Source organism: Gopherus evgoodei, chromosome 9 (genome assembly GCF_007399415.2).
Source record: "Gopherus evgoodei ecotype Sinaloan lineage chromosome 9, rGopEvg1_v1.p, whole genome shotgun sequence".
NCBI lineage: Eukaryota > Metazoa > Chordata > Testudines > Testudinidae > Gopherus > Gopherus evgoodei.
In genome coordinates this window covers 79,746,389-79,774,381 of record NC_044330.1, presented here as the reverse complement: position 1 = coordinate 79,774,381, position 27,993 = coordinate 79,746,389, and the positions used below count along the sequence as shown (strand labels likewise).

The following is a 27,993-nucleotide window of genomic DNA, read 5'->3' as shown; positions in this document are numbered from 1 at the left end:
AATACTATTTCTGTAGGTGTTTTTACAGTGCAAATACTTGTAATCAAAAATAAATATAAAGTGAGCACTGTACACTTTGTATTCTGAGTTGTAACTGAAATCAGTATATTTGGAAATGTAGAAAACATCCAAAAATATATAAATGTTATTCTATTATTGTTTGACAGTGCCCTAATATTCATATTAAAATGTCACTGCCTCCCTATCACCCAATGGTCTTATCCCACAACAATTAAAGTCAATAGCAAAACTCTCATTAATTTAGATGGTGTGGGATTAGTACCCTAATCCTCATGACAGCATGATTTATGCAGGAATTGTGTTCCCATGGGCTTCCTGATGGCCCAGACTGATCCCCAGACTGGCCTCTTTGGGCAGATGGGCAGAGTTCAAAATACAGTGGGGGAACTAGGATAAGTTATTTCTTTTTTTTCAAAAGATCAGAAATATAGGACCAAAAATAAAAATGTGCTCACAGTTGCTCACATAATTTGGGCATACAATTACTGAGATTGCAGACAGATTTCTAATTGGTCATTATTATGTACAAATACCAAATTTGTGCATGCTATTGACATAATTACACATGCAAATTAAGCATATGGTTGTACACATACATGTTTGTGTAAATATATTTGGGTGGATGTATGCACATGTGTAATCAGAGGCCACTTCTTTATACGGTTAGTAGTTTGTGGGTTAGCAACTGAATCAGAATCCTCTGTTCAGGAACAGAAATATAATTTCAGAATCCTCTGAAATACATGAAAATATAGTGGTAGAAATTTAGAAGCCAGTAAAAAAGGTAGACTCAGTTATGCAAATATCAACAAAAATACAAGGGTATACTTATAACAGTCACATCCACCTTAGGTAACATTTATTGATTTATACATAGTCTTTGTCTTTTAAATGGCAGAAGTCAAATAAGTAGATATAATTTAGTTTATACCCTCAATGCCTTGTTCAAGAACAATCCCTGAGTTTGTTCGGGATCTCTTAAGAGCAAAAATGTAAGTTACAACAATTAAAGTGATTTTCTGCCCCCTCTCCCAATATTATTATTGTACAAAAAGTAGGCTTTGATTAGAAAGGCAAAAATTTGGGATTACAATAAACTAAACATTTTATTTTATATGTGTTATAGTATTTACAGGACAAACAGCAAGACTTTATAATTACTTAGTCATATTTAAAAATAAAACTTTAACTTCCAATAAACCAGAGGAAACAAACTGAGCAAACAAAACCAAAGGGATTACGTCCTGATTCAGCATCAAAAATCTATTAAATTACAGCAAGCACCAATGAAGTACAAGAGGCAACTATCAAAGATAGGTGTAGTAAGCCCTTGTAGATGGGGACATAGTCTTGTGCTTTACTTTAATCCGTAGTGTTGCCGTTGAAGGTCATGGTTCTTTGAAGACTGGCTATTAGTTTTTCCAAAGGTCAGACCTTGTACCATTGAACTCAGTGGGATTTTTGTGATTGCCTTTAGTAGGAGCAGGATCAGACCCCGGGTCAAATCTCTGTCTCAGAATTTTAGAATAGAGCTATTTCTTGTTCCATGAGTTAGCTGAGCAGTAAGCCCTTTATTCCAAATGGCAGAACTCTCTTCTGCTGTTATCCTATCAATAAAATTTTTATCTCCCTTCTAATTTTGCCTCATCTTGGGACCAGGATGAACCAATGGTGGTGTAAGCACATTTACAGGCCTACCAGCAAGTTATTCGGTAATTTTGATGAAATTTCCTTTGGCATACAAAATATCTGAATGCACTTTGCAATAGACAGAGAAATAATTGTGCTTCCAAATACACCTCCTTGAGCATCTTCCCAGTTTCTGGACCAGTCTCCTCAAATAAGAATTAAGCTCCATATTCTATTTTCCAATACATGAGTGAAGACTTGTGCTCTTAATTAGCACTTGGACAAGAATTATCCTAATGTTGAAATTATCCTAATGTTGTCAGAAGAAAAAATTATAAAATGTCATCTTGTAGTCATTGGGTGAAATTTTGATCTCTGCTACATACCAACATAACTCTGTTAGTCAGAAGCATTACTCTCGATTTACACTAATGTAAGTTAATTCAGAATCTGACTCAACTGCCAGTTAGAAACTCAGCAATTTAAAGCTTAACTGTAAATTAACTATAGATCCGTGATACAAATAGTATTTGCTTTTCCATGGAATTCTTATCTAAGGCAAGAATGACCTTGCAATACATTTTTAATATAATTTTCTTTTTTATAAATGACACGAAAAAATTGGTTTAAAAAAAACATATTTCCTTCCACTACTTCTAAAAACCCATTTCCTTATACTAAATCTGTGATCAATGGTCAGATGTGAGAGAGAATATGTTCCTGCAGAAGACTGTTAGGTACACATGAAGAAGTCCTTGTGATGTACGCACAATGCTCTTTATTCCATTTAGGAAATTCTGCTTCATTTTTTCTCTGACCACATATAGCCTTTTGTGCCTCTAAGTGTCAAGTGATTTCTAAGAGAATCAAGTGCATTCTATATTTGGTACAAAGGATGACATCACTCTCACAAACTATTTTCCATTTGCAGCATTCTGTTAGGCCTTTTTAATGGCCTACATACTGGTGCAACCACTCCTGAGCAGTAGAAGAGTAGAATCTCTAGGCCAGGGGTTCTCAAACTTCATTGCACCGTGACCCTCTTCTGACAACAAAAATTACTACACAACCCCAAGAGGAAGGGCTGAAGCCTGAGCCAGCCTGAGCCCTGCCATTCCATGCAATGGATGGGGGCAAAGCTAAAGCCCAAGCCCCACTGCTCTGGGTGGCAGGGCCAAAGTCGAAGCCCAAGGGGTTCAGCCCCAGGCAGGGGACCTGTTACCTGAGCCCTGCCACTCAGGGCTGAAGCCCTTTCACTTCGGCTTCTGCCCTGGCCAGTGGGGCTTAGGCTTCAGCTACAGCTCCGGGCCCCAGCAAGTCTAACACAAGCCCTGGCAACCCCATTAAAACAGGGTCGCAACCCACTTTGGGGTCCCGACCCACAGTTTGAGAACCGCTCCTCTAGGCTTTAAGAACTAGTAATCTTTAAATACTCAAACGTATACAGACTTGGACCCCAGTCTTCTCTTATTTTAAGCACACTGAGAGCTTTTAGTTGGTCACATAAATCCATTTTTAGGTACCTAAATAAGTGTTTTTCAGAGGCCCTGAGTCTCTACAGATCCTATTGAAATCAGTGCACATTGTGAGGGCTCAGCATTCATATATTTAGGTGGAAAATGTTTGCTTCACTATTTCTCTAGTACAGCCAGTTTTTTATTAAATTACACTATTCAAAGCACCAAACATTTTAAAAATAGTATTTGTTCTTCACTATTAAAAGATTACAAAGAGTCAAAGGAAATGCTTATAGAAATCAAAAAATATTGTTAATATCAACACATTTCGTATTACATTCTGTCTTCTGCATGTCTAAGTTCTGTTACTGTATCCAAAGAATTGGTTAATTATCCTAAGAATTTAATATCTTTAGTCAAATGGATGCCTGGAATTGCTATGTGTAGGTGCTCTTTGTAATTAAAAAATGAACTCAAATAAATGGATCAATTCACAATGGCAATGAACACTTCTTCCGTATAAACAGAGGAAGCTGGTCAGCCCAGTACCAACAGAGAGGAACTGGTTAGTCCTATCTGGTGAGTGGAGCTGGAAAAGTTCTGTCTGGGAGAGAAGGGGAGGAGGTCAGCCAAGGCTACCTTGGAAAGAGTGGGAGCAGATTCACTTGGTAAATATGGGTCAAAAAACTGTTGAAGAGAACCAGTCCATAGGAGGGAGATGAGCAGTTAAGGAAAGAGTATTAGTGGTGTTAGGTTGTCAGATCATCTTGACAGCTAACAAATAGTGTTCAAAATAGCCAACTCATAGGTGATACATAGGTATATACATACCTACTGCCCCACTCATAGGGCTGACATCCCCCTGGTGAATTACAACTGTGGAGGGTCGATTATCTCTCAGCTCTCTTCTCTTTCAAATTCTAAACGGGGAATAGAGCAGTCACTCAAAATATTTTTGAAATGCATTAGCTTGTGTCTGGAACCCTGGACCAATCTGAATTGAAACTCCTTGATCCCTCAATGTAAATCTCAGTATTTTTGGACTAAACTCACATAACTGTAATTATTTCCAAGTACAGGTGATACTCTTTCAATTTACTACCATGATTTACAGATCAAAGCCATACTTCTTAGATCTGATATCAAAAGACACTATTTAACCTTTCGAAGCTCATTACCCTAGTAAATTACAATTTAGGCTCAATTCTGCCCTTACTGAAGCAAAAGGTTTTATGCCATTGACTTCAGAGAAAGAAGGATCAGGTCGCTACATAATTATTTTAAATGCCAACATGTCTAACATTAATACGCTGTCAAAAACTTTCAGTGCAGTAATCTTTCTCAAATTATAAGTTAATAAGAAAAATCTGGCTTTTTGAATCTAAGCACTACAAGAACTGTCATTCTCCTTTACTGACAAGATCACCTATGTTTGGGAAGTTTTACAAGACTCCTTGAGTTTGGTTCATTCACTCCACAAGATGTATAGGGCATTTAAAGAGGACTTGATCAAACACCTGTGAGTCTAAACTATATATACCCTTGCTGGTTGGTGAAAGAGAGTTAGAAGCAACTTTGCTCACTCATGACTGAAATAGACAGTGCCTCATTTTGTGAAGGAATCTTCCTTCCCTCCGTCCAGCAATAGTTTGACCAACACTTAAGAAATTCACCTTGGATATATTTGACCTGGCTAATTAATGCTCACAAACCTCCTATTCTTGAGCAAACTCTCAGAGAAGCTGAACAAAAGCCACTTTCAAACTCATCTTGCTATAGAAAATATCCTAGAACCAGCACAATTCAGACAGGACATGGAATGGAAATAGCATTGGTGACACTAATGGATGATTTCTTATATCAGTGGACAAAGAGCAGAGATCAGTTCTTATATACCTTGACCCTTGCAGCATTTGATACAGTGCATTGTGAGATATTGCCTTCCTGCTGGAGGTAGGTAGCAGGGTTCCAGAGGAATGTGCTAAGATGGTCTGGGTCCTTCCTGTAGGCAGATACCCAAGGAGTAGTGATGGAAAACTCCACTATTAGACACACCCCCCCTCCACACACACTGTCGAGTTCTACAAGGATCAGTTCTCTCTCTGACTCTATTCATAAGAATGGTCATTCCGGGTCAGATCAAAGGTCCATCTAACCCAATATACTGTCTTCTGACAGTGGCCAATGCCAGGTGCCCCAGAGGGGATGAACAGAGCAGATAATCACCAAGTGATCCATCCCATCACCCATTCCCAGTTTCTGGCAAAAAGAGGCTAGGAACACCATCCCTGTCCATCCTGGCTAATAGCCATTGATGGACCTATCTTCCATGAACTTGTATAGTTCTTTTTTAAATCCTGTTATAGTCTTGGCATTCACAAGATTTTCTGGCAAAGAGTTCCACAAGTTGACTGTATGTTGTGTGAAAAACCTGCTGCCTATTAATTTCATGTGGTGATTCCTACTTCTTGTGTTATGAGAAGGAGTAAATAACACTTCCTTATTCACTTTCTCCACACCAGTCATGATTTTACAGATCTCTATCATATCCCCCTTTGGTCATCTCTTTTCCAAGCCGAAAAGTCCCAATCTATCCTCATATGGCAGCCATTCCTTACCTCTAATAATTCTTGTTGCCATTTTCTGAACCTTTTACAATTCTAATATATCTTTTTTTGAGATGAGGTGACCATATCTGCACACAGTATTCAAGATATCAACGTGCCACGGATTTATATAAAGACAATATGATATTTTCTGTCTTATTATCTATTCCTTTTGTAATGATTCCTAACATTCTGTTTGCTTTTTTGACTGCCACTGCACATTGAGTGGACTATCCACAATGACTCCAAGATCTCTTTCTTGAGTAATAACAGCTAATTTAGATCCCATCATTTTATACGTATAGTTGGTATTATGCTTTCCAATGTGCATTACTTTGCATTTATCAACATTGAATTTCATGTCATTTTGTTGCCCAGTCACCCAGTTTTGAGAGATCCTTTTGTAGCTCTTTGCAATCTGCCTGGGACTTAACTATCTTGAGTAGTTTTGTATCATCTGCAAATTTGGCCTCCTCACTTTTTACCCCTTTTTCTAAATCACTTATGAATATGTTGAATAGGACTGGGCCCAGTACAGACATCTGGGGGACACCACTATTTACCTCTCTCCATTCTGAAAACTGATTATTTATTCCTATCCTTTGTTTCCTATCTTTTAACCAGTTACCAGTTCATGAGAGGATCTTCCCTCTTATCCCATGACAGCTTACTTTGCTTAAGAGCCTTTGGTAAGGGACCTCGTCAAAGGCTTTCTGGACATCTAAGTACACTATATCCACTGGATCCCCCCTTGTCCATATGCTTGTTGACCCCCTCAAAGAATTCTAGTAGATTGGTGAGGCATGATTTCCCTTTACAAAAACTATGTTGTCCCCAACACATTATGTTCATGTTCTCCAAGAAGCAGTCATTTAAGGTGTTAAGAAACTTTATCTCTGCATCCCATCCTGAGGTGATATGTACCCAGTCAATATGGGGATAGCTGAAATCTCCCATTATTATTGAGGTTTTTTTTATTATAATAGCTGTTCTTATCTCCCTGAGCATTTCACAGTCACAATCACCATCCTGGTCAGGTGGTCAGTAATAATATCCTACTGCTCCATTCTTATTATTAGAGCATGGAATTACTGTCCATAGTTTCTATGGTACAGTATGGTTCAGTTAAGATTTTTACTCCATTTGATTCTATGCTTTCTTTCATATATAGTGCCATTCACCCACCAGCACGACCTGTTCTGTCCTTCTGATATATTTTGTACCCTGATATTACTGTGTCCCATTGATGAGCCTCATTCCACCAAGTTTCTGTGATGCCTATTATATGACTATCCTATTTAATATGAGGCACTCTAGTTCACCCATCTTATTATATAGACTTCTATCATTAGTATATAAGCATTTTGAAAACTTGTCACTTTTTAACTGTCTGTCATTACATGATGTAATTGAATGAATTTTTTTCATTTGACTGTTTCTCATCAGATCCTACCTGTATTTTATCATCTTCAATCCTCTCCTTCTTACTAAGATATAGAGAATCTCCATCAATAGATCCTCCTCTAGGGGATGTCGCTGTCCGAACAACGTGCTCCTCCACACCTGTTGGCTTTCCCCCAGCCCTTAGTTTAAAAACTGCTCTACAACCTTTTTAATTTTATTTCAACATCGAAATCCAACCACTGAGAGAATATCTTGACAGTGTATTACAGCACCATTGTCACTAACCTGGCATAGTGCTCAGATGAGATCAGTTTATGGATTAAAAACAGCTGGCTAAAACTGAATATAAGCAAGATGGAAGCACTTTGAACAGTTTGCAGAAGTGGCACGGTTTCCATTAGCTGAAGATGCACAACCACAATTTGTCAGTTCAGTCTGCAGTTTGAGTGCTCCCGCATTCTTCACTGATGCGTATCTGCAAGTAATGCATTCTGTCATGTACAGCAGACCAGGACACTGCATCCCATCTTGGCAGATGATGACCTAACCTCAGTTTAAATCCACTCTTGTCTCCTCTCATCTGGACTACAGCAAAGCTATTTACCTGGTCATGAAACCATCCACCCTCAGAAAACTCCAACTAATACATAGATTCCAAAGCCAGAATGGACCATTGTGATCATCTAGTCTGATCTCATATGTAACACCAGTCATAGAATGTTCCCAAAATAATTCCTAAAGTAGATCTTTTAGAAAAACATTCAATCTTGATTTAAGAATGGTCAGTGATGGTGAATCCACTGTGACGGTTGGTTAATTGTTCCAATGGTTAATTACCCTCACTGATAAAAATTCACGCCGTACAGAACATGGCAACCTAGTTCCTTAATAACTCAGGTTACCATGAACACATCATATCTGTCCTCTGCTTTTTACACTGTCTTTCATTCCCAGGTCAAATTCAGGGTGTTCATTCTTATCTTCAAGGCATGCAGCACTCTGAGTCCAGGTTACATAATTGCTAAAGCTCTAAGACAAGGACCACAGATGACAACTGTACTTCTCGGGCACATTACCTCCTCCCTACAATTTGTCCATTGTAAAGACAAATTTTGCCTGTGCAGGAGATAAGAGCTTTCTCTGGGATTGGTCCAAGACTTTGGAATAAACTCACACTGGAAATAAGGACCATCCCAAACCTCATCACTTTTTGCTCAAAGTGCAAAGTGTGTTTCCTGGACTTTGCTTTTGCTAATGTAAACAGGCAGCTCACAGTACATAAAATAAATTAAATTATAATTTAAGAAAAATTTAAATGAAATAAAACTCCAAACAAACCCCCACACAATTTCTTTTTGGGGAGAGGATGAGAGAACAATTGAGACAGGTTAGTCACATTGCATATGGCACTTCTTCAAGACACAGAGATGTTACAGTGCTGGGGCTGTGTAAGAACCTGATTAGAACAAAAATTTAAATTTTTAATTAATAATAGAACAGTAATATTAATGTTGATCAAGACTAGTAGTATTTTATTTAAAAATCTGAATGTATGTTAACAATATAGTACCGTATTTTGTTTTTTCAGTGGCTGAGATTAAATGAAATAAAAACAATTCACTTGCAGTGGAGTAGAGAAGCCAAGTTAAGCAAACAGTCAATCATCCATATGAAGAAGTAGTATCTAAAATATCAGCAGTATTAAAGAAGTGGGAGCCATTTAAACAAATATAAATAGACTGATTATTTTGACAATAAGATAAAATATTGGCTTGATTTTCAGAGTTGTAGCGTGCCTTTGGCTCTGACTTCGGTGTGTGTTGTGAGTTCTCAGGACCTTTTGAAAATTAGCCAATATATGAATCATAAAAATATACAACCCATCCAGGGTTTGAAACCACTTCTCTTGCAATTCTAGAATCATATGTCCATGTTGTGCCAAACCACAAGGCAATTCTGTTTCTACTAACATGCATCATATTTAATTTTCACTTGTGGGAAATTACATATGTTAAATGAGTTATGGGAGAACTACTGTTCTCTAAACTCAATAGAAACATAAATAAAATAATCAGGATAAAGTTACCATTATTGATGTTTTAATTTGTGATCAAACAAAGCCTGTTTCCTAGTTCTTACCAATGGAAGAAAAGTAGACTTTGTGGGTAAGACACAACAGTGAGAGGCAGGAAGGTTCTTTACCTGGCTCTGCCTTAGCCTTCCTGATAATCTCTTTCTGTATCAGTTTCTTCACATATAAAATTGGAATACCTTCTTCACAGGGCATCCTGGGGTTAAATTACTAATATCAATAAAATGTTTTTGGAAGGCAACATTTTCCAAAACATTTTTCTGAAATGAAATTTTTGTCATTCTTCATTTTAAAATTATTTTGTGGGAAATTTCATAAAAATCAATATGATTTCATGGGAAAAAAACTGTTTAATTGATACAGCATTTTCAAATGAAAAACTGTTTCATCGAAAGTGCTCTGACCAGATCCAAAATGCAGTAAGTACTCATTTAAAATATAGATAAAAATGTACTGATATAATATTCACTAGTACTTAGATGCTATTATTCCTTTATTTGCAAGGCATTTTGGTGCTTCATTAATTTTAATGTAATTAAGAAAAGATTATTCATATATATAATTGGGGGGAAACCCAGCTTTATGCTGACAACTGATTTTCTGCTTCAGTTTACATAATTGTAGTTTAAAAGATACTGTGGATTGGAAACAGACAATTAATCTTTTACTAAAATCAGCCTGTGTAGGAGACATACTATACATCTATATTTATTCCTTGTCAGATATGAAGACTTTCAGTAGACAGAATATTAGAGAGGCTGATTATGTAATAACAACTATATAATAGTATCCAAAATATGGCAAGTTAAAATATTTGAAGTAATTCTGAGCAGATTCTTTTTAATAATTGTGAAGCAAACATTTAGCAGCTCACATGTGCATTACATGAAGTTTTTTTTTTCTGGTTGCTATAGGTTTAGCTAGTCATATCTAATTTTACTTCAAAACACCCACTCTTGTGAAATGTAGGCCTTTTTACCTGGATTTTGACCAATTCAGTTTGGTTTTGTGCACATGGAGAAAAGGGGTTTCAAGTGAATCAGGTGTTAGATTGATGCACATCCATTGACTTCAATTTTACAGTGCATTCTTGTATCTGATGTAAAGTTTGAATGTCACCAATTAGATCACTAGTTCTGAATCATGGAAATAAAACATAATTTATGCAGAGTTTTTTCCAAAAATTTTAGACCAGGTAATACCTGGGTGAGAAATGTATGTTATGCTAGAGGATGCATGCTCATTTTCCGGCTATACCGAAAGAAGGGCAGGAGACACTAGATATGGTTTTAATCAGGCCGCAACTTTATTAGAAGATGTCTGGGACTATTTGGCAGATAAAATGTACAGTGTAGGTAACTCCATGTTTATTCAGTATCTACCAAGGGGGTTTCCACCAGCTCCCCTCTTTTTCCATCCAGGTCCCCCAGCCAACCCGTTGCTGGGACCTTACCATTCCTCTCCCTCCCCAGCCCCGAACAAGGGTTAAGGTAGGCTATAAGAAAGGGAGGTTGGCTCCTTGCTGTACCCATCATAGGAGCCCCAGCCCCGCTTCTCTCCCCTGGTTCTGCTCCTTTAACCAACACCTCCTTTTGAAGTCCTTTAACCAAGCTACTTATCCAGTCACTGCAGCAGACGTTTTGGAGCATGAGCTTTCGTGGGTGGGCATCTGAAGTGGGTATTCACCCACGAAAGCTCATGCTCCAAAACGTCTGTTAGTCTATAAGGTGCCACAGGATTCTTTGCTGCTTTTACAGATCCAGACTAACACGGCTACCCCTCTGATACTATCCAGTCACTATATCCCTTCCCTATGAATTACCTTCATTGGACCTCCGCCACACACTTAAATAATGAGTTGTGATATCATAACTTAACATTCTTCCCTACTCACCATAACAAAGCTGTTCCTGAACCCACTGTGGGAAAGGCAGAAAAAAAACCACTCTACCTAGGCCAATCTGGTGGTGAGGGAAAAATTCCTTCCCAGCCCCCTATAAAGGAGTGGCTAGCACATTGCCCACAGCAGAACCTGACCAAACCTGGTATTTTGACACCTCAAGAAGAGGGAAGGTGGGTGCTGCTCCTCCTGGTCCAGGGAAATGGGGTTTCTCCCGGTTGGCCTTGCCCCTTTTGAAGTCCCCAGCCAGTCCGGTCTGTGGGGATGAGGCAGCCTTGCCACGCTGACCCACTCCCCCATTTTTCAGCTGCTTCTGAGCCTTGCACCCCTCCTGACTGTAAGGAGCTATTCCCTCTCCCCTGAAAGCCGGACAACGCCTCCCCCTTCTGCTTAAAGGTGTGGTATGGTCTAGTGTACAACAATTTTTGAAAGTTTAGCCTGAGCTGCAAAGCTCAGATGCAGATTCAATTTTCCAAAAGTTCAAAGGAATTCTAGTCTGGATCCATTTATACATTTGTTTATTTGTAGTGGACAGTACATCCAGCACTTCATTGTACCATCATTTTCTGTGCACTGAGATGGATTGTTCATTTACAGTTTAAAGCAGTGCTTCACCAAAATAACAATACATTCTTATCTCAAAGTAAAGAGAGACGTGGTGTAGTGATGTGGTGCTTATGTTGAAAGCTAGGTGCATATTTCATATGTAGGTATTGATCCTCTACCCACTGACTTCAATGGGAGTGTTGTCATCAGTGTCAATGAGTGTGTGATCAGCGCCTTATTGCATTAAAAAGCATATGAATACTGAAATAAATAAGGTGCAGAAAACATTGCTTGTGTATAGCTGTGTGTTCCACTGTAGCTATGTCAGCAGCACACCCCACACGTCAGTTGATTTATCAGAGGTGGTTTGCTACAGGGTGATCTATTTCACTGAGGCCATCCTCATAACTTGTCATATTCTTAAATTTTTGTTCATTATTTCAGTGTGTTTCTAAATCTAGAAACACCGGTACCCCATGTTCATTCAGTATCTAGCAAGGGGGCTTCCCCTCTTTTTCCATCCAGGTCTCCCAGCCAATGCCTTGCTGTGACCTTACCATCCCAGCATGTACATGCTTTGTGTACATTGGGAACACTTCTGGAAAAAAATGCAGGAAACAGTTAAATGGATTGAGTGAGTTTTCCATTTTTCAAGGTCTTAATTTAATAACTCCAGAATGAAGAGGCAGGTGAGAAAAAAATTATTTAGTCTTTTAATATGAATAAATCATACATGGATGGCAGTAGTACAGTTGGGATGATGATGTGGCTGTCTCTAAAAGTTCTTTTACTAGGTTGCTATAGCTGTCCAATGTAATTCTAGAGAGATCAGCTTGGTTCATACATATTTTAATAACACTGTACTGCAGCAGAAATTCTGACATTTATTAATCAGAATTTTATTGTGACCCTTTTAACTGTTACTGTGCTGCTGACAGGTATGGTATGCTCAATGATCTTTCACATTATGTTTCAAGAAAATGTAGATGAATACTTTACTCTTCCTATAGATAGCTCCAGCATAAGTTTTCTTTTCTTGTAGGCACTGAGGCTTGTGCCTCCTAATTTACTTGGGGGGGGGCCCATGGGAAGAATGAAGTCACTTTTAGTATTCACCTGCTTAAAATGGAAACGCCATTAAAGAATTTTATGCTGAGTGGTGGCTCATGCACTATTACTAACCCTGAATGCAATCATTTCAGACAATGAAATTCCCTCACTTCCTAGGGCAAGGGTGCAACATTGTTATCATAGAAGTATTTTTCATCCACTACAAAATCTTATTTGAAGGGAGGCCGTCTTTGATATCAGCATTAGATAAGTTATTGTAACTTGATCAGTGAGAGAGAGTGGCATTGTGTGCAGCAACAAGAGGAAACAGACCCATCACTCTGAATGAAATATAATGCAAAATAGCTAGGAAGCTAAGAGGGGGGAAAGGATATAAAATAAAGATGCTACTTACTGTCTTGCCATTTATATTGTTCTACAGATTATTTTAATACCAGCATGTGCACTGGTTTTGATTAAAAATACATATTTACCATGGCAACGTTTTAATCCAAAAGACATTCCATAAATCAAATATGGAAACTAATGTATAATAATTATACAGGATCTCCACAGAATAGTTGAAACATCTTGGCAAAGCATGCAGCTACATTTGTCACTGCTGTGTATTTGAATGTCAGTCAATCACATCTGAAGCAGAATGTGCAGTTGAAATATAGGGTATCAGTCACTGATTGCAATCGTCCTGCTTGTTCTCTCAAAGGTGGTTGTGTCAATCAATGGAAATAGTTGTGCAAGAAATTAACATTAAAAACATTTCTAGAGACATTTACATGTGACTTGGCATCATTGGAGGGTTCAGCAAAATTGTCTCTCTTGCTTTACTGAACAAAGGTTTAAGACTTTTTAAAATGCTTTATACATGTAGCATGCAGGCGGCAAAAAGTATCCTTCTGATCACCATAATGCACTGCCTATCTAAAGGTAAATAGCACAATCCTCATTCTCATTTTGTGAAATAGATACTTTATCAGAGGGTGAGTATGATTTCTTATTTAAATGTAGGTACAGAATGACAATAATACTTTGCAATTATGTATTATTTTTCAACTGAGGGTCTCCAAGCACTCTTTACAAACATTAATAGAGTTTAATAATACCTTTGTCAGGTAAGGAGGTAGTTTTTTGGCCCCACTTTATAAATGAGGAAACCAAAGGACAGACTTTAGGGATGAAAATTTAAACCTGTGTACTTACAGTTAAGAACCTAAATAAATGTCATTCTTTTTTCAGAGATGCTGATCATCTGCCGCTGCCAATGAAGTAACTGAAGTCACTGTAAAAATCAGGCAGCTTATTTTGGTGCCTAAATAATATCTTAGGTGCTTAACTTTATACACCAAAAGTTTGGTATTTTTGGCATAAATAACTTATGCAAAGTCTTAGAGAGCAGCAGTGGCAGATCCAGCAATGGTGTGCAGGACTCTTAATTCCCAGTCCTGTGTGCTAATCATTAAGAGAACATTTCAACTTGGAAAGATGTAAATTTTCCAAGATGTATACATTTTATTAATCCTGATAATCTTTGTGGGACCTTTGTGAAACTTCATGTGCTAATTGAGCACCCCAAGCGTGAGTTTGGTTTGGACTGTCAGCTCTCATATTTTAAACAAGTGCAATGGCATTGTCGTTAATGCCTTTTGTGATAGCAAGTGCCATTTATACGTGTATTCATTGCACACTTTGCTCTTGAAGGAGACTGGCTGTTTGAAGTATTACGGACATGACAAGAGGAGTAATTAAGAAAAATGGTGGTGAGTAGAGCCACTGAAAAAATATATATCTAATGCAAATATCTCCCAACAGAAATCTTTCCAACCTTACCAAGATAAACAGTCAGGATGAAAAATTTATTAACCTAATTGGCACCCAATTCTAATAGATATAGTATACAAAATCTTACATGTAACATCAAGATAGCCTCAAACTGATATCTTTCTAGATAGTAACAGCTTGCAGTACATGTCTGGAATATTTAAACCCTACCTGAACATCACTAGAATTAATGACCTTTTTTGAAAGTGTATACATAGGATGCATTTGAGCTTTGGTGTTCCCTTAAAAATTTTTACAGATCTGTAGCCTGGATCTATATTGGACTCATAACATAATATAAACACATTCCTAACTCAGGCTCAAGAATCATATTTGTTTTATTTCCATTTCCTAATGTTTCATCAAAATTTAAAACGGTATCATATAAGGATGAAGGACAGTCTTGTAGTTTTTTATTATTTATTTCTTACATAGAACTGTAGATAAACATGGTGCTTTACAGATAAATAATAAAAGAAAATTCCTTGTCCTGAGCAACTTAATCTAAAATTTACTAGTAGAAATGCCACAGTAAAGAGTAACAAACAAAGGATGGTTGGGTGGGATGATGATGGGTTATATGAACAAAGAGAGTTACAAGTGTAAAGGATTGTGTTACATGCTTTTATTACTTGAACATTTTAGAATTTTATAAGGGCAGATATTGTAGTTTCCTATTTTTTGTACATTAATATAACATATTTTTAGTATGAGGGAGTAAAGTGGGGCAGGGGCTGTGGAGAGGAGGTTAGCTTTGGAAAGCTAAGTGACTCTTGAAGAATGAAGGAGAATGAATGGTACAAAGGATCTGAAAATATATTACCAGCATAGGGAATAGCATGAGAAAGTTGTCCTTGCTAGTGGGAGGAGTAGAGCAATGTGGCATGACAAGTTAGGAGAACAGGGGAGATGAGATGTAGACAGAAGAGACTTGAAGGTGAGAATGAGAAATGTTGATCTCAATTTTATTCCAGTTTTTGCAAATCACTTAACTTATTTGTGGCTAAGTTTCCCCATCTGTAAGTTGGAAATAATACTGCCTACCTCACTGAAATATTGTGAGGCTAAATTATTTAAAGTCTGAAAAGTATATGGAGATTCTCAAGCGGAGAGTGTTATAGAAATGCAAAACATATTAGGCATCCAAATCTATTTTGGCTAACTTTAGACACTCAAGACTGTAACACATCAGTTGCAGACTCTCATGATATTTTTATGAGTGCATTGATGTTGGATTGTTTGTTTACATGTCTCATGAAAACGTAATGAAAGCCTGCCAAGTTGTGGATTTTCCTTTATTCAAAATGGCTGTAATTTCCCATTACTCTCAATGAAGCTGAAGCCAGCAAGATGACTGCTATATCCTTACAATCTATCTGCATGTGGACATGAGGCTATCCCTAATAAAGATGGCTGCCACTGACCACTCTTTTCAAACTGACAGAAACCATGCCCGCAATCAAAATAGCTGCCACTCAATTTTTTGGGGGGCTAGACAGGACACTGTTAGGACACAGGGACTGTGAGAAGCAGGCACTGTAAAATGTGAATGGGGAGACTGAGTGGGGAGCTGGAGGCAGCAATGGAATTAGAGAGGCAGGAGGCCAGTGGGGATTGTAGTGAGGCAGAGTGGCCTCTGACTGAGACAGAAGAGGAGGGACAACTCTGTGAGGGACAACTCTGTAAGTGGAGCCAGGCCATGCCTGCCCCTCCCCTTGGAAGTCAGAGAGTGGAACAGGAAGTATTAAAGAGGGGGCCTGCAGCTCAGTTGGGCTGCATCCACCAAAGGAGACAAATGCCTCCCAGCTGCTCCCAATCTGGGAGACTACTGCAGACCCCTGCAGAGCTGAGGACTGGCCAGTGCTACCAGAGCCAGCCATTGACCAAGCCACAGAGGAGTTGCTGGGACTGCCACGGGCTTTCTACCCTGATGACCCAGAGGACCCACTACAGATCAAGGTACATCCCGAGTGGGAGATAGGAAGTGGCGCAGGGGCAGCTGACCCTAGTCTGGCTGCAGCACTGCCTAAGATAAGGTCAGTGTGTTGCGGCCAGGATCCCGCCATTGTTAGGGTCCTGGGCCAGGATGCAGTGGAGTTGGGTAGGCCTGCGTCACCCCTACCCCTACCACCGCCCCCATGATTGTGCAGTTTTCTATGCTACTGTTTCCCCAGGTAGACACTAAAACTCTCAAAGTCTTTTATCTAATTAATAAGAAATTATTTTGGGTTAAGTGTGTTATTCCAAAACTATGTACTTGACGTAATCACTTCTGCATCTGTGTATGTGTGTCAGAAAGATGTGGACATATTAATGTGGGATGAGAAATAAGCTAAGTAAATAGTCTAATATAGGCAGTATGTTCAGAGAAATTTAAGGTGGACACCAAAATGGGATGCTATAAAGATAATTTTAAGAGGTGGACTTCTTTAAAACAAAGGCAAGGGACAGCTTGTGTCTTTAGCAGATTCTTCTTCTTCCTTAACTTTCCTGTAAAGTATTAAAATAATTCTTGTGTTCATCTTATACATTGATTTAATTATTGAGTGTACTAATTGACAAGCCAGATGAATTGAACCATTCATTTATTGATTGAATTTCAGTTGTAACTTAATTTGATCATTTGATTAGTTCAGAGAAATTAATGTAAATTAGTTAGTGACATATTTGTTGGCTTATTCTTTTAATAAATCCATAAATTCTGGTAGGATCCTGCCATATTCAAAGCAGCAACAGCGTAGTGGAGAATCAGGCCCAAGGAATGCCTTAAAGTAATGAAGTGGGTAATTACAGATCTCACCAACAATCATCATCTCTCTTTGAGCTGATCTACACTCACTTTTTATACCAGTTTGCAACAATGTTTAACTATACCTGTTTAGAAACCCATATAGCTAAATTGGTACAACCTCCAAACAGTAATACCTGTATAAAGGCGCTTTTACTGGTAACTTATTTCCATAAATCTATGGAATTATATTTAATCAGTACTAAAACTGTGTAGAATAGACAATCCCATTTTTAAATATCAAATTGACATTGGAACTCAAATGGCAATCACATTCCTTGTTCACCTACTTTTGAATTTAAGCAAATCATTAGAAATCGTGACAATACAGAGCTCTCTTTGTGTGTAGGTGTAGCTCAGTCACACTAGCATTATTCCATTTGACTTAGACTGTGTAAGTGAGATCAGAACCATGCCCCATTATGTGTAAATAATGGCACAATTTCCTGTTTGTTAAATACAATTTTATGAACCACAAATTATTTTAAAACCATCTGCTCATCCGTTTTTGTAAATTCATCCTGTACTGTGTTAGGTACTTATAAAGCTATAAAACCCCTGATAGCTGGATGTAAATGGGGACACTCCATCACCATCTTCTGATGTCCCAGAAACCTCTCAGTCTCTCCAGTAAATGGCAACTTCATGTGAATATATTTATATAACCATCACCCGCACCAACACAATCTCGTGCAACAAAGTATTTATAGTGGTTTTTGTCCTTTAGCCCTTTTGAACAGGGCCAGGGTGAACAGAAGTCTCCCTGCCTTGAGATCTCACAGCATACTGGACTCAGCTAGCCCAGATTCTTCTTTTTATAGCCCTCAGATAATTGATTCATCAGGCCTCCCAACCAGATCAGCTAATTAGCTGCATATCTCCAATCAGCCTTCTCCAGTGGAGGTGATTGGTGCCTCAGTGATCAGACTGCTGGCTCATCTGTTAGCTCCCAGCACTCTATTAACACCTTTGAGCCCAGTGTGACAAAGATCTAAGAGCCTAGTTTTATCATTTGTCCCATCAATTTAATTGAGTACAGAATTGAGCTCTTATGGCTATATTAAGTCATTGCCAGGCTGTGCTGAACTATAGGAGAGTCAGGGGGAACATAAGAATGGCTATACTGGATCAGACCAATGATCCATCTAGACCAGTATCCTGTCTTATGACAGTGGCCAATGCCAGGTGCTTCAGAAGGAATGAACAGAACAGGTAATCATCAAGTGATCCATTCCTGTCATCCAGGCACAACATCTGGCAGTCAGAGGATTAGGGATGCCCAGAGCATGGAGTTGCATCCCTGACCATCTTAACTAATAGCCACTGATGTACCTATCCTTCATGAACTTATCTAATTCTTTTTTGAAGGCAGTTATAGTTTTGCACTTCACAATATCCTCTGACAATGAATTCCATAGGTTGACTATGTATTGTGCGATGATGTACTTCCTTTTGTTTGTTTTTAAAGCTGCTGCCCGTTAATTTCATTGGGTGACCCCTGGTTCCTGTTCAGAGCACTTTTCCTCTGGAGGGTTTGGGAGGCATTGGCCCAGATTTTGAGCTGCATCCAAAGGATGCTCAGCACAGCTCAAGCTGGTAGGGCAAAGTTGGCTGTATGTCACCCTTAGATCCCCTGGATTCTGTGAGTAAGTTACAGTAGTCTGAAGGCTCTTTTAATGTATGCTTAGCTGCCTCTGGCTCCAAAAGGCCATTCCATCAGCTGGGAATGGCTAGAGTGCAGAGGCACTCAGGCAATTCCCCTATGCCAGGGACAAGGACAGCCGCTATGTCTGCTGTGTGCTTCCAGGGGAGTCCCCTTATGTAGAGTTTAAGCAGGCTTTCCAGAGCACTGCACAGCAGTCAGATCAGGTGGCTAGAAGTGGGCCAACTATGCCTACAGAACCCAGATCAGACATAAAGGAATATCTTCATATCTAAGATACACCTGTGTAGATCCAGAGTAACTCTGTTAATTCAGTGAAGTTACTCCAGATTTATACTCGTGTAGCAGAGGTCAGCATTTGTCCAGCACTTCCAGCAGAGCTAGGTGAAAAGAGCAGGATCTGTCTCTTTAGAATTTTGTATCAAAATCCTGTGAAACTTTGTGTAGTTTCAACACAAAACTAGATTCTCCTGTAATGGGGTGTAGGTGTTACAGCATGCACAGATTCCTCAACTTTGCTTCTATATATAAATCCTATATATAAAGGAGCAAAGTTATTTAAAAATTCTCTTTGACATTTTTGTTCATAACCTAGATAGTTAAAGAAAACCAACAGACTTTGTTTTATTCTGTGTAGGTTGTTATGCAGCACTCATCACCATAACATGTGAGTGCCTTCAAGTAAGGCATTTAGCAACATGACTACACATCTGTCACTTGTTGTTTGTTCTCTCTTCTTCTTCTCATTGCATATGCAGTGGAATGTCTTGTCTTGGTAGGTTGGTTTGGTTTGCTGGTTTGTTTTTTAAATATTCATATTGCTATGTATTTACGTTCAAGAAGGCAAGTTCAAAGAAATGTGCCTTTCACTTGAAGACTTCCTGTCCCTACACTTGAAATGTGCACCCGGGACTGATCAAAAATCTCTTTCCTCTCTGAGCCCATGTGTGCTTGATATCATCATGGTAAAACTTTAATGTAGTGGTATTTATATGCATACACATCTTACTACAGAGGAAGTTCAGAGGAAGAAAACTAGTACATGCCTAGGCTCTTACAGTATACTGCTTCTTACTGTTGCTGACTAAATTGTAAGTTTTCAGGGTTCATTTTTTAAAACTTTCACACATTTGTCTATCAGAGGAGCAGCCACGTTAGTCTGGATCTGTAAAAGTGGCAAAGAGTCCTGTGGCAGCTTATAGACTAACAGACATATTGGAGCATGAGCTTTCGTGGGTGAATACCCATTTTGATTCACCCACGAAAGCTCATGCTCCAATACATCTGTTAGTCTATAAGGTGCCACAGAACTCTTTGCCACGTTTACACATTTATCTGTGTTTTCAAATACATAAATGGTATGAAAATATTAGGACTTATATGTTTGTGGTTTCAAGCTGTTTGGTTGATTTCATGAGAATAAATTATTTCATTGCTTTCTTAACTGGTGAGAAAACTTCTTCCCCCTTAGGAAAACTTGGTTTAAGTTATTAATAAACAAAACATTTTGCAGAAGGTGTTCTTTTTAATCCATGGATCACTTTACTTCTAGAATATATTTATCTAAATGCTCATATGGATAATTTCTGTGCAGCAAAGTAAGTTAAACTGACAGTTTCCTCCTTTTCCTTAAAATCCCCACTCAGTTCATTGCAAATGCAAATATTATAGTATATGCCCTATTCTGAAGAAAATACAATTTCTTAACCCTAAAGCACACAATGTATTTTAAAGAGCCTTCATTACAATAACTTCTTCATCTGAGAATTATTTTATAATGTTAAAAAAATCTAAATTTATATCTCTGTTGTGAAATCACATTGTTGAAATTTAACTATGTTTTCAGTTTCCTTTCTCTTAGCGTTACTGAGCTGCTATTATGGTTTATATCTCTGACCTCATTTTCGTACAGATAGTGTGGTTTTGATCACACGAGGAAGTATTTTTTTTAAACCAGACACTAAATACTACTTTTTATTCTTCTCTACAGAGAGCAGGGGAGACAATCGGTGGAGATTCTGAAAGGTAATTTCTTTTTTTGTCATCTTGCATTTGAGTGTTGCAGTCCATATTCATTATATTTTAAGAAATTAGTTGTGCTTTTCACTTTTGTAGGGGTATTTTTTGTTTTGTTTTTCTGAGAGACTGAAGTAATTTCCAGCTTTTAGAGAGAAAAACATTGATCTCGATGAATATAGTTAATGGCTTCCCCTGCTGATTGCTTCAAGTATAAACATAGTTTTTAGACTTAAAAGGGTTCTTGAACTTTTTTTTAAAATTAAAATAGTATCAGATATAAATGAAAATAAATTAAAGCTGTAATACCAAGTTGGGAGAGCAAATGTCTTCCCTTTCTTTTTCTCATTTCTTATTTATAAGGATTAATGTTTCAAAAGCACTTTGAAGATGAAAGTGTCACATAAATGTTTAGTAGTAGTATTTTTGGAAATCAACAGTGAAATAGTCTTTTTTGTGAATATTTTTGTTCCATCAACACACATATGAACTAATGTTTATCTTTTTAATAAATACCAGGGATAAGCAATTATTGTTCAATTTGTTCTTTAGTGTTTGTATTTGGTCAAATAGAATACAGAGAAACACAAATAACAGTGACACTATCTTTGATTCATTTACAATTAGACCGATTACGCACAAAATATATAACAAATTACAACCAATAAACTACATTAAAAGAACATTGTTTGCAAAATCAAATACATGAACATTAGGAAATGCCAGAATTAAGGTTGTCCATGTGACATTAGTTGAGGTCCCCTTCTACATATGCATTATAATACAGTCTTTAATTACATGATCACACCCTATTTTTTCTATAGAAACACTGCCTCGGGCTCAGCCTATGGATAATTATTCAACATTTTTTTTATCTCTCATCATTATGTGGCACTAAGCCTTATTTAATCATCCAAACCTTCCACTGAATAAAAAATATTTTTCTCATGGGTGTTTCAATGATGCTTTCAAAATAGTATACAAATGTTTCACTAATAAGCACTAAAGAATTTATTTTCACAACACCCATGTGAGATGTGGTGGTATTCCTGTCCCCATTTTACAGCTTGGGTATTGAGACACAGAAATAATAATGTCAAAAGTATCCACTAATTTGGGGGTCCTAACTTGAGGCACCTGGGGCCTGTGTTTTCAGAGTTCTTTATAGCACTTTATATGCTCAAAGCACAGCCCCAAGTCAACTTCAATGGCAGTTATGAGCACTTAGCACTTCTGCAAGCCTGGCCTCAGCTGTCTCACATTACGCACTATTAAAGGAAGAACATATAATCTGTTACCAACTGTGGCTTAAATGTTTGGCATAAGTGGTTATGTCTAGCATCAAATAGGAACTCTGTGGCAAGGATAGACTCCAGTTCTCTAATGTGGCATTCAGCCTCCTTAATTAGGAGACTGTCCCCCCTCTCATGCAACCCCCTGCCTCATTGTCTTCCAACTTCTGCAACAAATGGGACAGACAAGGATCTCATTCACTATATAACCCTGTTTCATTCCAGAACACTGTCCATTCTGTGCACTGAATGAGACAGGGGTCATGGTAAAAAAAGGAATAAAAACTATGATTGCATAAGTAAAGACTGTATCATAATGCATACACACAAAGTGGGCAACTTAAGGTTCCACAGGCAACCTTTATAGTGGCATTTCCTAACTTTTTGGTGCTTGATCTTGCAACCTTAACATTCTTTTAACAGTTTTTTTGTAATGTGTTGTTTTAAAAACAAAAATAAAACCTCTTTCACATGGAACCATATTGACCCCTAACTTGAGTCATTTTGTAATAGAAAGTGTCAGGCACCTTAACTCCCAGGAGCATTCCCAGCTCCTCCAATAATTATTACAAATGACAAGCCCATCCCCAAATATATTCAAAACTACCTGCCCAGATGCTGTACAAACTATGGGTCAGGTCTTTCAAAGACAACTATGTGATGAGACCCATATGCCTTGGGAAAGCACCGTCGACTTCACTTGGGCTCCGCACAGTCCTAGACATCTGCCCATGCAGATCCTTGACCTTTATAACGAATTGTTTATAATATATGATAGAATAGATACATATAAAAAAAACACATGCAAATATGTTGAAAAACACTCCTGTTATGTGCAAAATATGAGACTGATTACAATGTAGTGCACTGTATATCCATTAAAGAAAACAACTTCAAGTAAGTATCAGAGGGGTAGCCGTGTTAGTCTGGATCTGTAAAAGCAGCAAAGAATCCTGTGGCACCTTATAGACTAACAGACGTTTTGGAGCATGAGATTTCGTGGGTGAATACCCACTTCATCAGATGCATGTAGTGGAAATTTCCAGGGGCAGGTATATATATGCAGGCAAGCTAGTGATAATGAGGTAGTTCATCTGCAAATTTGACACCATCAGCTCAGGATTAAACAAAGACTGTGAATGGCTTTCCAGTTACAGAACCAGTTTCTCCTCCCTTGGTTTTCACACGTCAACTGCTAGAACAGGGCCTGATCCTCCCTGATTGAACTACCTCATTATCTCTAGCTTGCCTGCATATATATACCTGCCCCTGGAAATTTCCACTACATGCATCTGACGAAGTGTATTCACCCACGAAAGTTCATGCTCCAAAATGTCTGTTAGTCTATAAGGTGCCACAGGACTCTTTGCTAACTTCAAGTAAGTAGGCTGTCAAGTGAGCCTAAGTTGCTTATTTCCCTTGACAAGAAGGGCCTGGGAAAGTGCTCAGACTCTTTTGTTGCAATTTCTTGTAGCTTTGGAACCCTATGTGTGAATATCTATATAATAGCTGATTTCTGGAAGCCAGAGGCCCAAGGGAGAAGGTGTCAGTTCCTTGTGGTTGATCCTGGGTTGCTCTTTTTTTCTAGCTATGATTGTTGACAGAAAGAGGTTGCCAAGCAGTCCGATGCAGACATGAGGCAACAAAATAATCTCCCTGGGAAAAATCTGTGGGAGGGTAAAAACTCAGTAGAAACACTGAATGTAACTTAGAGTTCCTGCCTACTTCTTTTTTTCAAAAGGGAGAAATGTGCATGTCCATTGAGAAGATAGGGAATGGAATCCTCAGCTTCTGTGGATCCTAGTGATCTGTGAGCAATGTGACCACAGAGCCATGCCATCACTACAAAGAGTATAGGCAAAGAGCCCTTCAGAGCTATTCTGCTTGTCTCCCCTGTTAGGGTTATGGAAGGCACAGAGGAACAGTTATTTCTAGAGAAATAAAAACTATTGAACGTTTCTCAGTAGGAATCCTTCGTCTCCATTCCCTCTTAGTTCTAGCTCTACCATTTCACCTAGCTCCCCATTCCACCTATTGAAAGGCTTTCCTGCCACATTTTACTGCTCTTTGCAGAGTATAGTGGAAAGTTACGTATGGTTAGGTTTTTTTTCATGTCTGGATCGTTGAGATCGTTGATTCCCCGCCCCCCTTCTTCCCCATCATCATTCTTCTCTGTTTCTTCATGCTGCGAAACACCCAGGTAGAAAAGCAGAAGAAAATGCTCCTTTATTTGTTGCCCAAGTTTTCAAACCAAAAGGAAAGAGAATTATATTGTCCATCAAATTGCATGGGGATGTTACAGTTCAATAAAGCTGCAAGTAACAAAAGTGCAGTGGAATCCCCATTTTCCAGTTTCAGCCACAGTCTCCACAGAGCTCTCATGAACTGTCATTCCATACACAAGGAATCTTGTTTATTGGGGAAGGGAATGCTCAGTGGTGTGGGAAAATTATTGCCAGCACAAAGTTCCATAGCAACTGTTCTTAGTGTTTTTACTCAGTGAATATCAGTAACTACTCACTAGTGTTCATCTAAAAATGGTATTAATCATATCCTCAGTAAATATTGCATGCTTAAAAAAAAAGTTATTTCAATCATTGTGATTAATTTTCAGGAGAAAAATATTTTGTAGACTTTTTTATGTGTGGTATTTTCGTATATTTGCATTTTAAAAATGAGATACTTTTGCTATTTGAAGTTCCTCTGAGCAAGAAGTAAAATTTCATATACAGTACAGTTTCTCTCATTACAAACATTTATTTGTATAATGAAATTTGAAGTCAATGGAATTGCACCAGTGATTAATTTGGTCCCTTTTGTTTGTACTTTAATGGGTTCCACTTCACTACTTTAGAATGAGTAGTGCAGTCAATCATAGATCCATTAAGGCAGAAAGAAAACATTTGGTATCAAGTGCTGTGGGCAATATGTTACTACTTGTGTTCAATGTCAAAAGTTGAAAACCTGAAATATAGGCTGCAATGAAGGTTTTAAATGACAACGCTGTATCTTCTATGTCCTTTCAGATATTTTTAGGGGTTTTAAATTATTTAAGATGGTGCTTGTGACCAGGGCCCTAGACCAAATAGCACCTCAGGTGAGGAGCATCTTCGGCACCTCTCCCCCTCATTGGTTAAACTTTTGAATACCTTATTTTTATTGCGTTTGTAGCCCATGCATGATTGGCATGCATGATCTATCCCTGTCGTATAAGACGTTACATTTACACTTTCACAATTACACAATACAACGAGGTTCACAATATCGCAGCTGGGCTCTCACTTCACTTCACTTCATTCTTATATCTCACTGACTGAGTGCTGATACCCTGCCCCTTATATACCCACGAGGGCATGGCTGACAACATTTTAGAAGGTTCTAGGAAAATGTAGTTCTCAGAGTCTGGAAGGTTCCATAAGATTCGATATAGGTCTAGAACGTTCTAGGAGGATAGTGAAAAATTAATCCACATACAGAATACCAGAAACATTTTACTTCAAACATTCTATTTTCCCTTTTGTCGCTAACAACAAAAACAGCACTCCAAGCCCGGCTCCCCAAGCGGTTGCCTTGGTCACCTGCACCTAAATCCGGCCATGCTTGTGACTTCTGGCACAAATAAACGTAATTTTAAAAGGTTAGTTTTTCTTCTTAGATCCCTTATTAGTTTTATATCTGAATAGAGCAAAATTTACACAGGAAATGAAAAACTGAAAGTGCTTAAAAACCTATCTGTACATCTCTTAACTTATATTTAAGTGTCTTAATCTTCAGTTGGGACCAAACTGCACTTGGCATAGCTCAGGAGATGAGGCACAAAAGCTGTAGAATACTTTTGCACACACATCCTTATCCTGGGGCCATCTGGTCACAAGTCTGGTCCCTGGTATAAAAGAGTACGCTCAGAGATGCACAATTTTACATTGGTTTCTGATATCCTCAAAGGAGTGGGTATTCTAGCACAATGATCACCAGGGCTCAGGGACAACTGATCCATATCCATCTTATGGTGACTGTGTACCACTTAAGGATTCCCATTGATGGGGAATCCTGAACTGCCAGTTAAGCCAGCATGAGCGTTGCCTTTTGCCATTGAAACGGCACAAGCAGCCTTACCAAACCAGAGGATCTGGCCCAGAGATGTATATTGTCCTGCCAGTTTTAATGCAGTTCAATTTTTCCACATCATACATAAGTAGATGGTCTGATTTTCCTTTGTTACAGTTTGTTTCCTGTCACTTGATTTTAATTTTCATACCAAGTTGAAGGGGAAAAACATTGATGTTCATAGATAATATTGATAAATCCTAACAACTCCCCATTGCCAGATCAGAAGTCACATTGCTCCATTTTGTTCCCCAATTTGAAATTTAAAGCCTACCTTCTGTTGGTCACCAGCATTTAACTTGCTGGCCATCTGATATATATTTTCAGATCAAAAGGCAAGTTTTTATTTCCAACTTGAATTAGCCATTCATATGGCTGATCTCTTGTAGAGAAGAAAGACACATAACAGCCATCTGCGTACAAACAACAGGAACATGTGCAAACCTGTTCAGCAAGGACCCATGAACTTCTTCACTTAGTGAAGGTCTGTAGGTGGAATGTACTGAATCCACCATTGGGGGGAGATTGTCATTGCCTCTCTTTGGTAGAACAAGATGACAGTATCTCTTAAAGAAGCAATTATTAGGTCTCTTCACAAGAAACCATCTCTTGACATTAGCTCTTTATTGGCTCTGACCTTTGTTTTTTGACTGATCCTGAAGTAGTTTTAGGCAATTAATCACCTGCCCTAGAGGTTATCCTATGGTAGGTTTTACAGGAATCTGTTCTGTAACCCTTCCAAGTCAATGACAATATAAGGCTATTATGGTACAAGGAAGTGGTTCTTCTGCCTTCAGTGTGTGGTTGTTACCCTCAACATCTCTATTTCGTCTGTCCTAGATTGTGCAGATGATCCAGATTAGGTCTTGGATGAGGGTCACTTGGTTGAGACTCAACCTGGATTAGACCGTGATAAAGTTTGTATCTTATTTTACCTCCATTGTTTGAGGAAGTTTGCCCACCATGTTTTAGTTCTTTAAATGCCCAGGTAGCAATAGTGACCCAGAATCCATATTCTTTCAGATGCAGCCCTCACTATAGTCGACCATATTTTACCAAAATATCGAAGTCTTCCTCTGAATCATCTATATCTTACCAATGCACTATGACTCTTCCTGTGAAACCAATATTTTTATAGCCAGTTCTGTTATCAGAGCCTGGTCTGAAATGATTGCCTAGTTGTCCATGAGAACTTGAACCACCCCACTCCACCCCCACCACCCCAAATGCTATCAGATCTGGAAAATGTTTAGATGTGGTCAATGGCTCCATTTTTAAAAATTACTGAGCTCTCTTAGTTCTTCTATTCAAAAACCTTTTTGGCTTCTGTCTGAAAGTATTGCAACCACACCTAGATATGATATATCTGTCTTTAAGAACATAGAACTGTGTAAATAAAAGCTAGAAAGATGGGTCCACTGACCCAAGATTGCTTTTTCACCAACATTGCCCTTAGAAACTAGTTCAGTTTTGTGTGCCAATTTTCCATTCTCTCTCTCTTCCAACAGATGACCCCTGTACTATAGTGTTGCCATTCAGAAACTATGCAACAAAATCAGTCTCTTTAAAAAGCTGATCACATAACA

The 27,993-nt window shown here is 38.3% G+C and overlaps 1 protein-coding gene across 1 annotated transcript in view; it reads left to right on the top strand.

The window, feature by feature from the left end:
• Positions 1–27,993, top strand: part of LOC115657916 (connector enhancer of kinase suppressor of ras 2-like) — a 521,635-nt gene that overhangs the window by 400,313 nt on the left and 93,329 nt on the right. Inside the window, exon 14 of the mRNA XM_030576266.1 lies at positions 20,983–21,017. Coding sequence (XP_030432126.1) covers positions 20,983–21,017 — 35 coding nt within the window. The remainder of the gene's footprint in view (positions 1–20,982; positions 21,018–27,993) is intronic.